The sequence below is a fragment of the Loa loa genome (genome assembly GCF_000183805.2).
Source record: "Loa loa unplaced genomic scaffold supercont3.795, whole genome shotgun sequence".
Classification (NCBI taxonomy): domain Eukaryota; kingdom Metazoa; phylum Nematoda; class Chromadorea; order Rhabditida; family Onchocercidae; genus Loa; species Loa loa.
Window position 1 is genome coordinate 1 of NW_018108975.1, and position 11,795 is coordinate 11,795.

General features: G+C 29.3%; 1 protein-coding gene across 1 annotated transcript; it reads left to right on the forward strand.

Moving 5' to 3' along the window:
• Positions 1-3,781: 3,781 nt before the first annotated feature.
• LOAG_08506 (hypothetical protein) lies at positions 3,782-9,789 on the forward strand (the record flags this gene model as incomplete). The annotated part of the gene is made up of 12 exons (XM_020447718.1): positions 3,782-3,880; positions 4,339-4,396; positions 4,710-4,873; positions 5,093-5,191; positions 5,358-5,470; positions 5,757-5,892; positions 6,361-6,472; positions 6,797-6,973; positions 7,135-7,222; positions 8,201-8,278; positions 8,681-8,753; positions 9,716-9,789. The coding sequence occupies exons 1-12, from the start codon at positions 3,805-3,807 to the stop codon at positions 9,787-9,789; spliced, it is 1,248 nt and encodes a 415-aa protein (XP_020302082.1). The 5' UTR covers positions 3,782-3,804.
• Positions 9,790-11,795: the final 2,006 nt, after the last annotated feature.

Consider the following 11,795-nt stretch of genomic DNA (forward strand, 5'->3'; position numbering starts at 1 on the left):
CGAACTTAATTTGCACCACTAATTAATCAGTGAGAATTCATTTTAACGAAATTGTACTAAAGGTAATTTTTTTCTTTTTTTAGTTCTTTTGGGGTATTTGTCGCTTTCATTTTGTTATTACTTTTGACCACGTTTTCGTCATTTCGTTAACTTTTAATCATAATCAATCCACTCACTGTTCACTGGCAGTTTACTTTCAAAATATGAAATAACAACGTGAGATGACAGTTATAGTTACATGGGTAAGGAGTATGCATGCATGCGTGTTGCATGCTTGCGTGATGCATGTGTGCATTTATAGGCATGTATCTACGTGTTAGAAAAAATACATTAAAAAAGCAATGATGGTCAAATTACAGCAAATTAAAATGAGAAATCAAATGGAATTGAGGTGAATAAAAAAACTAAAAGATAATTAGAAAATTCGGCTAAAAAAAAGTCGAGGAAGCGTAAAGTAAGTAAAGGGAGTTGAAGAAAAAGAATTTAAAATTAAACTGTGAATTGAAGTGAAAAAAAAATTGAGAGCAGTTCTAAGTCTTTGGCACTAACTTTATTCAAACTTTTTTTAATGCCCATAAAGATAGGCTATCATGAGCCAATGGAAGACGACAAGGCCTCATTATCTGAACTAGCAAAAAAATTTAGCATTGTCCAGTACAATGATATCTTTGTGCTATGCAGTCTTTGTGTTAGCTTATATCCTCTTCATCGCTTTAATTTTACTTGCAAGATTTGGTCACCCTTTCTGTTGGATACTGTGGCTATTCTATTTGAACATAGCTTTAATTTCGGTAATTCGACAATTTCTAAGATGAAAAAGATTCGATCATAGATTATTCATACGAAAAATTATGACTTTCTCAATAATTTCGTCTCCTATTTTCGTGAACTCACAAACCGATATATAAATGGACTAATGGATAGATAGATGAGATAGATGGATAGGGAGATATAGATCGATTAGTTGGATAAGTAGATAGATTAGACAGACAGATTAGACAGGTAGATAGGTTATTGATTAATTGATCGATTGATAAAATAATGGATTGATAGGTTATTATTTGTTTATCTTCAGTTCAACTATTTTTTTTCAAACGTCCGAAAGTTTAGTGGAAATCTTTAATATTTGCAACTCTTTCACCATTTTTCTTCTCAACACTTCTCTAGACAAATTGTGTTTGCATTGGATGGAAGGTCCTTTGAAGGTTCAATGTTTGTTTATATCGATAAAGAATAACTTTTATAGAAAGTGCCAATTTCGATATTTTTCAAACCAAGCATTCATAGACTTTTCAATCTTCTATCATCATGGCTAGGCTTCACGAATGAAGATTTAGGAAAGATCTTATTCATGCTTGCTGCAAACGCTACAAATGTGGGTGTATCCTTTGTGCGTATGCAGTGAATTTTTTTTAATGATGCACAATGTGCAAAGAGTTGGCTCCACCTTTTACTCTAAGATGCTAGGGCCTAGTCATCTAAGATGCTGGGGCCTAGCAAGATATGATAGTGATATTGAAGTCTTAGGATGTTTGTTTTGTTAGAGTATTCTTCTCATACATGGATAACTTTATATGATTTAACGAGTTCCAATTGCCAGGGTATGGAGTTACAATTGTTCTGGAATGGTTAGCTGAGGGCTAGAGAGCTTATCCTATTCGTGGACACACTTTGTCTGACCCTTTTAATTATCGAAAGCATACGCCACGCAATATCGAAGGCATAAGCTATAAGCTCGTTAGAGCCACGTAAGCTTCTCCCCGGTGACAAGGGATGTATGTATGTGTGTATGTATGTATGTATGTATGTATGTATGTATGTGTGTATGTATGTATGTATGTAATGTATGTATGTATGTGTGTATATATTTTTGAAAAGGTAATGTTCGTGGAGAACATCAGAGACTAATATTTAACGATAATTATGAGAGCATTTTGAACATCTGAAATGTTTGAAACTAAACAAAGTACATTCATTGATTTTAGTGTTTGTCTAGCTACCAGTGCATTCCTCCTTTATCGATGATATGAAATGAATTTAATTATCAATTATCAGTAAGTAAGAGAAGTATACTGATAGTATATGAGAATAGGTAAATCTTCTCACATGATAGAAATGCAAGCAACACGAAATATTTTGCCACCTCCATTGGACATTGTTTGTTTTGCCAAACTGATAGTTTCAAAAACGGTTTTCGTTGTAGGCTTCTTAACAGACGTGCAGCTCGATATCATCTCTTTTATCTTTTGGCCTGTTTACTTCAATTTTTTATGGCCATTTATTTGGCTTAACATGAAATTATTTTTGCATTATTCAAGTTAATACACAAAAAATTCCCTCAATTAATCATATTTTATTTGCTTTCGTTCCTTGCTTTCTTTAAAGAATATAGTTAAATAGGAGAGGAAAAAATTTTTTTTTTATTTTAATAAATATATGTTTATCTTTTTATTTTTTATTTATCTACTTTTTGTTGCCATATTTCGCAGTATCTTTTTGTTTCATTCAGCAAAGAAAGCTTATTAGGGTGCAGAAAAACAGTCGATAAAATAAAAGCAAAACAATCATATCATAAGATCCAAAATACTTTAATCAATTTCATCGAAGATATCATTTTATTTTGTTATCATTTACTTTAGCATTTATTAAGTCATTCAGCAATTTTAACAATTTCATTTTTCTTCTTATCCATTCTTGCTTTCCCTTCGTATTTGTATAGTAGTAAAATTCTTAATAAAATCTTAATAAATATTAAAAACATATTTTTAATCATAATTTAGCATGGCATAAAAAATATGTTTTTACAAGCAGTAATTGTTACGTTTGGTAAAATTTTTTTGTTCTTTTTTTTTTTTTTTCTGAACTTTTTAATGGTTTCCTTCAAAAAGAATGTCAACAATGAATCTGTATGAACTTTTGATTTTCCATCACTCTTCATTTCATATTAATGATTTCTTATCAGTTTACAATTTTTTTTCTTTGTTACATCTTTGGTTCATCTTTGATTTCCACATTTGAGTAATAAGTTCATGCCGTACTTTTGGTCATTCTAAATTTAATTGGAATTTTCTTCTTTATTTTGACTCCCTCTGATCAAATTTATGTTATAAATAGCTCATCTCATCATCCTATTCTTCAATCAATATGTGTCAGTTAGTGTACTTTTATTTTTTAAACTTCAGATGTTTAAATTTTAGGTCTTTTAATTAATTTATAAAACTTAAAAATTGACAATTTAAATAATTGCCGTAGACACTGAAAGATTTGATTCCGTGCCACATGAAAAACATGTTAATATAGTTAGCTTTATAGGATAGCTTATAACTGTGACAAAATGTTTAATTATAATATCTTAGAATTCAATTAGAAATCTTTTTTTTTTTCCACCAATAATCTTGAATAGGTCTAATAGCAAAGATATTCACTTGCTATTTTATATCTTCAGCAATTTCGACTACTCTTTGTTTAGTATCTTTTTACGCCAACTTTATTATATCATAATCAGCAGCCAATCTGTTATCTCAGTTCTTCTTTTATCCCTTTCCTTATCATATATGAATAAGTATTGCATACAATGCAATGTATAAGTTTTGAAAATTTTTGAATTTAAATTGCCTCCTAACTTAAATTAATGATAAGATTTAAAATTTAAATTCAAAATGAATTTTGAAATTTTGAATCGAGTTTTATTCCCATTGATATCACAATTATTTGTTTGTTTCAATAAATTTGCTTTTATATCAATTTTCATTTCAATTTTTCGTCGTTAAATTTAATAAATTTTTAGTTTATTTTTCGATTTCAATGACTTTGATATTGGTAGGATCAATCATTAGACGATGCTTCACAACACAACATAACAAACGAACAATTATTGATGGTAAGTGTGATGAATTAAATTTGAATTTTAATTGGTAAAATTCTCAAAAATTAAATCCACTCTTATCTTACACACTCTGCTCATAAGTTTTTAAAAGAAATATTGTTGCTCATAGGCTTTAAAAAAAAGAAAGAAAGAAAAAAATTGTTCCTAATTATTTTCATCCCATTATCATTATTATCACAAATTGTCCAGCAATAATTTGAAAGTCTGTTGGAAAAGTAACTTCGTTTTTGATGCATATCATTCGTTGATATGTAATATTCATTTATCAGTTCATTACAAAAAGAAATTATTTCTCATATAATCATAACATCCCCGGAATATACCATACATACATATTTCAACAAAAATTCATTCCTCTAAGTTCTGGGCTATCAATTTATTCAATTTTTATTTTTTTCACTAATATATTCCTTCATTTAATTATCAAATCAAATCATCGATTGCTTTTGTAGTTCAGAAAGCTCTGGAACATCACGTATCACTTATCAAAAGAAATGATGCAATGACAAAGTAAGCATTAATTATTTAATAAGTCAAATTTTTGTATTGATAATGAAGTTCCGACATTCAAAATAATTACGTAGATGATATTGATATATGAAGTTTTAAGTGAATTATTTTCGTTCTTTCGTCATTCCCAAGATTTCTTTTTCTTTCTTTTCTTTTTTTTTTTATTCAAAGCATTAATGTTTCGTGCTATTTCGGCTTTTACCTTCATAAAATTTCGGCTAATTATCAATCTTGTGTAAGACTCTTAAAAACTATCGTAGAAATTCTAGAACAACACCTCATCAAATTAACTTTTATTTTAAAAATAATACAGTAAAGTGAAGAAGTTCGAGAGCCGAATGATGAACGATAGCCGTGATCAGGTGTTGATACCATTAAGCTTAAAAAGTTCAAGTAAGGAATTTCATACTCAATATATCAGTTGGCGTAATCGTGTACGTTTTGGCAAGCTTCTCGAAGATCTCGACACATTCGCTGGTTTGATTTTGATATTTAACTTATTGTCAATTATTAAAGTGTTTTATTAGCTAATTAAAAAAGGAAAAAAAAGATTAATAGCATATTTTCATTTTTTTTTCAATTATTTCAAAGCTTAAAAGATCTGAAATCCCTTTATTTTGTTTTAAAAATCAAATTTTTGGTTTTAAATTCGAATTTGATAGTAAGCTATTTTTGCAGTTTTAACTAAAATTTCAGTTTGGTTAGCTTATCGACACAATCAAGGAGAAATACATTTACAAAATTCGGTGGATTTTGAACCGATAACATTCGTCACAGCATGTGTTGATCATATCAGTAATTTGAATCACAACAATATTTTTGCATATTTTTAGCTTTTAATTTCACTTTCACTATAAACTATACAATTTTGACAAAAAGATTCCTGCTTTATTGTGGAATGATCAATAATTTTTGAACTTTATATATGGTTTACTTTTAAGATTTACTTTTTATATCACAGGAATGGATGATCAATACGAAATAGTGCTTGATGAAGATATTTATATGGATGGTTTCGTAAGTTGGGTAGGCAGATCAAGTCTTGAAACTTCAATGCAACTTTCTCAAAATATTGTATGTATACGAATTTAAAACTTCATTTCCTAATTTTACAAAACATCCTGAAATTGCTTTCAAAAAAATGATTTTACTCATTTGAAAGTTTTACTCATTAATCTAATAATGGTCCTTAAAATTAATCCCAAAATCAACAAAAATCATTTCTTTTTTTGTTGACAAACTAATAGTATTTCTTAAATTAATTTAAATTAATTAATTAATCTCAATTTTAACTTAATTAATTAATGAGCCTCCTCAATTTTATTTACAAAACACCTATTTGATATTATAAATCATTCAGAATGGTGTAACAAACAAATTTTTACAAACAAAATTTGTAATTGTTGCACGAGACATTGAAGGTAAACAATCGTTACCCAATATTCCATTGATAGTTACAAATGCTAAAGAGGAAGCAATTTTTAATGAAGGAAAAGGTATTCATTTCATATTTTTTCAATGAATTTTTTTTAAAACATAAATAATAGTAATAAAATAGTAAAATTAATTATAAAATAGTGAAATTAAAATTTATAAACGTACATTACAACTTCCATATAAGTTTCCTTATTCTTTTTTTCTTTCTCTCTCTCTCCCTATCCTTCATTCTCCGGACATTTATCTTTGCTTATTCCGCCTTATTATGAAACACTAGGAAAAAAGAAAAAAACACCAAAGTAACGGTACAAAGTGAAAAAAAAAAAAGGAAAAGAAAATGAAGTCATTGGGATTTGGTGATCAGTTAGATATAGCACTATGACAAAAAAAAACTTCAAACTTTCGGAGTGAAATTTCTTAATCAAAAAATTATTCTTCTTTCTTCCTTTCTAAATTATACTTCTTTTAATAAAAATATTGTATAATCTTATGCTATTAAAAATATAATTGATTATGAAGTGTTTCAGAAGGTCAAACGTTGCGTAAATTGAATGAAGAATGTTCGCTGCTGAAGAAACCACCTAATGAAAGCGAAATAAAAATATTACATGATATTTTCATAAAAACCATTCAATCTGGGTGAGAATTTCTATGAAAAAGTTCAATAGGTTATACATTTACATGCATTTTTCTTGATCTCTACTTGTAAGTTTTAAGATTAACTGATAGGAAGTTATAGTTTTTCAGTTAATCAGTAATACAAAAGACTTATAGAATTAAAAGTATGGATTGTTTCCATTCAGAAATTCCAAATTCATACAGGTTAATAGCTTCTTTTGTAAATATTTTCTAGGTTTATATCATAAAATTCAAAATGTATAACATTTCCCAATCTAATCGAACAGTTTTCTCTTTTTAAAACTCATAAATAGAAAGCCATCGAAAATAGTTTTCTTTTTTCAGAGGTCAAAAAGGTCATAGCCGAATCCTACCACCTAATCATGTATGGATTCATGATGCTCGTCTTAGCAATACCATTGTTTGTTATCCAATAAAGCGAAATATATATGGTAAAATATTTGGTGGTTTTCTAATGCGAAAAGCTGTAGAATTAGCTTGGTCCAATGCATCTTTGTTCAGGTACTATTACTATATTTATTTCTCACGTTTCATTTATTTCACTCTCCCCAAATTCATCTCTTTTTTCTTCACGATTTATTCATAAATTTGATGATTTTAATAATTACTTGCTGTAATTCAATTACATTTATATCGATACAAATTATTATTACATATTGCAGCGGAAATCGTTGTCGTATATGTGGTATGGATGACATTATGTTTCGTAGAAGCGTAGATGTTGGTTCAATCCTTTTGCTTACAAGCCAGGTAATTTCAGTAAACCTTTTTTGAATTTCCTATTAAATTAGGATGGCCATAGATCAGGGTGAATTCTTTTTTCACGCTACTTTTTAACGTTTTTTTTTTTTATTCATGTATATGCAATATTTCTGATCAGTGTATGACAAAACTTTGGAGGAGAGATCTGAAATTCAGTAACGATCATTGATCACGTTTCCAAATACCCATCTAGGTATTTCTTTTTTTTTTTTTTCAGTTTTTGCCCGATTTTTTCTTAGCTTCATTCTGTGAAAGCTCTCAAATTTAACATATAAGAAATACGCTGACAGATAGGACACTGCTCATATTTGATAATGCAAGATTTGGAATTCACGTGACATAATGTATCATCATGTATCATCTATATCGATTATTAATAGCATTAACCTTCGATTTCATGGCTGGTTGAGTTTTCCTTATCTTATGTTAAATTTAACAGGCTTTTTTTGATGAATTTAGCAATACCTGGACTGGATATACCTAACCGATGTTCTTATGAACTCAACCAATCATTATGACAGATTATTTTGCCAAAGGAATCTAAACTTTTTCCAAGCAGCTTCTAGCTCCTGCGAATGTCCCCCTCTGCGTTTTGATACTAAGATCCTATACTTTGACAGATATCAAGTGAAGTTTTGATGAAGTATTACAAGTTATGCGTCGTTCAATTCATCCCGAAGAATATTAGCATGAAACAATAAACAATATCGATTTACTTCATTGCTTCCAACAATTATGAGTAGTTATAAATCCTTGAAAAACAGATAAGAGAATCGATTTACAGTCGAGAAATCTACGATTGCTCCTTCCATATCATCATACACTTGATAGATAAAGCAATCGTTCTTTTCTTTGTTTTATTTTCACAATAATTACATCAAATCACCGTCAACATATTTTATCCTAAAAAAGTTTTAGTTTTATATAACAAGATACAAAAATGAAATGAACATTCAGCGATTATAGGTATGTTACAATACTGATCATTACATGGAAGTTGTTGTTGATGCTGAAGTTTTAGAAGTTATGACCGGAAACCGTGAAGTAATTTTTTTTTTCTTTTTTTTTCTTTTCACAATAATCAATACGTTCAGTTGAAAAATGTTGTGTTATCATTTGATGCAAAACAGTATGCATTGATGAAATACAATATTTAGGTACATTCACATATTGTTAGATATATTTTTCATAACCATTTGTTCCCATCTATTTTTTTTTTTTTTTTGTAATGAATGATCATCAATGAAGACTTTCTATAATCACATTTTTTCATAAAAGATAATCTTATTGTAAAGAAAATATGGTACGGATACGAGATATATACAAATGGAAATATTGAAGACATTGTAATCTTTCACAATGCTTTTCAAAATAAATATGAAAAAATACAGAGAAATTTCTTTATATGTATAGCTGGACGTATTCGTTTAATGTTAAAAATTTCAGTTAACAAATACATTTTATCTAACATTTCATTCGAATCGTATCGTACCAACTGTCGTACCGTATTCATACTCAGGTATGTGCATTCCAAATTTTATTCATTCTTTTTCGAGGGCATTATATGGAAGGTATGGAGACAATCAGTTATCAAACTTTTCTTGTATAGGATCGGTTAATCCGTATGCCTTAATCATTCGCTTCAAGAGGATTCTGGCATATGGAAATACATACCAATCATTTAAGAAGCATTCTGATCATTTTCTACAAATTTTCATACTATCCGAGAAAATTTCAAATATTAAATTGGAAAATTTTTTGTATTCTTGAAATATTTTGCATAACATGATACAGCTGCAAATTATTTTTCTTTATTACCATCTCAAACTTGGATAATTAAACTATTAGATAAATAAAACAATATTAGTATAGTGAGATCATTAAGAATTACAGAACACAAATTAACGTATAAAGTTCATTCCAAAATTGTCGCCATAAGACAAATCTCGAAGACACCAATCTCGAGAGTAAGAGAAAAAAAGAAAAAGAATATCTGCCTGCTATATGCAGGGCTTTTGTGTATGTTCTTCAAGGATTGATTTCATGATTACAAGGATTAGTGTCTTTGTTAGCTCATGCTAATAAAGTACTCCTTGTTAGCGTACATTAATGTAGGACTCATAGATATACAGCTAAACAATGAGCACATAACAATTCTGTGCAATGATTGCGTCATGCTCATACAGAAAGGACTAGATGGACTAGACTAGACTAGATGATCCCAGAAAGGACTAGACTAGATGATCTTTAATCTTAATCACAATCTAACATAATACATGCAAAAATTAGTACATTACAATACATTCACTTATGATTCTTTATATTTTCCTTTAACACGAAATTTGGCGTTTATTCGTAGCAAACATATATATATATATATATAAGACATTAACTTTAATCCCGAAGGATGTTTTTGAAATGTGACAAGATAACTTATAAAGGATAACATCATCACTAATGAAATCTCTTTTTTCATTTCAGAAGGAATGCTTTACTTGGATGCAAGACGACGTTTGGATGAATTCTTTTCGCAACATCACACGGTAATTCAATAATGTCATCTTTCTGTTCGGAAATTGTAACAAATAGGGAATGTGAATGTCCAAAGATTGAATAATATGAAAAGGATCATAACATTTCATGCAATTATTTCGAACTTTTGTTGCTACATTATGTTGTCAATAATTTCATCCGCATGATAAACTATTACTAGTTCACATATAATCTGTTTACTTTTTGATGTTGAGCTGCTCCGAAATTTTTGACAAATGTTGTAAAAGAATTGTTGTTCCGAATTCATATCCTAAAATGATACATATGTTATCCAGGATTGGAGAATTTGATTTTACGATGATCTAAGCTAATGTATTTCGATAAGTTATTTCATTGTAAAAAGTGTTAGTACTTGGTAATTATCATAATTGTTGGACAATGAACAGTTGATATGAAAGTCGGTCATTTGTACTATGACTAGCTTTCCTTGATCAATTCATGCCACATTGGTGCGCTGTGTTAGTACTTAGTAATTATCATAATTGCTGGACAATGACCATTGATATGAGAGTCGGTCATTTGTACTATGACTAGCTTTCCTTGATCAATTCATGCCACATTGGTGCACTACTCTGTAATCACAGAAAAGCAGTGTTTTCACGGCTTTCTTGATGCTTACAGAATCACATGTACTTGCCACTTCAGCCATTGTTCAATTGTGCAATCTGATAAGCTGTCGAAGATTATTCAAATTTGATTAGGTGTTGTTGTGACCTGTAGAAGTTAGCTGAGAAAGAAATGAAATTTGAAAGTGCTTTCTGTTGCGATGAAATTCAGAAAGAAATTTGGTACGGCAGAAATGCTTCGTTAAGTTAAAAGAAGAGAAATTCGATTTCAAAAAATGAACTAAATTTAGTGCTATGCGATGAAACATGCCCTAACATATTTTACTGAATGGATGCTGCAATGTTTTTGAAAGTAGAGGGGAAAGATGAAATTTAACTCTTTCAAATTTCACATTCAACTAGTTGCATTCCGGAACTCGTCATTTTTAAATCATCGCTGTACACACGATTATCTTACAATGTCCATTTTCTTTTGATCATTCGTTGTATTCCTTCGTACTTAATTCAAATACTACTGATGAGAATTCGTTGTGTCCATCGGCTTCATTGGCTTTCCAAATTTTTGTCTGAATTATACCCTGAATGCAAAAATACCTTTCACAGACTTCATTTGTTCATCTTCGGAAGAAAACTAAGGCAATAAATCTCGAGTTGATCAGTTAATCGTTAAATTGTTAGTAATCTTTGTGAAATCGCAAAGAGTTTAACGAAATTATTTTTCGTATTTACATTGTTTTCGAAAAAAAACGCAAATGAATTCTTTTCCTTCCTAATCAATGAATTTTTTTTCTTTCTAAATCAATAAGAAACATATATTGAAGCAGTTTGCTTTCATTAAACAGTAAACATTGAACATATGACGAAATTTCCATACCGTTTTTGATGAAGACAAGGATGAAACCGAAGACACTGGAAAGTTTCTGGATTCATTCGGGTCAACTTGTTCATTTTCCGTCATTGTAATAATTTTATGTATGACCTCGTTTGACACTTCTCAAATAAAACGAGGACAATTGAAAAGTATGAATACGTGACAAGAGTGTAATTAGCTGCAGAAAACTTCATACAATAAATGCTTATCTATATCGATTACTCTGTGACACTTTCATCAGAATGTTAATATGTTTTGCATTCTACTTTATCATTTTAAGTTTATGCCTCCTTATTAATATGTGAAAAAAAGTTCCACTGATGCGCTCAAAATGTTGAAGTTATGTTCGATGAATTGCCATTTGCATGCGAAGTTACAAAGCAGTTGCATGCATGTTTAGAATAATTTGAAGACTTTGAAAGTACTGGAAACTTTTCCAAAGTTTAGTTTCAAAGAATTCAAAGAACTTCAAATATTAGCTCCAGTAGTTGTCTATTATTTAATTACAATCAGTGACACATGATATCCAATTCATTACAAGATTATCTACACTCTTCTCTTGTAACCATCT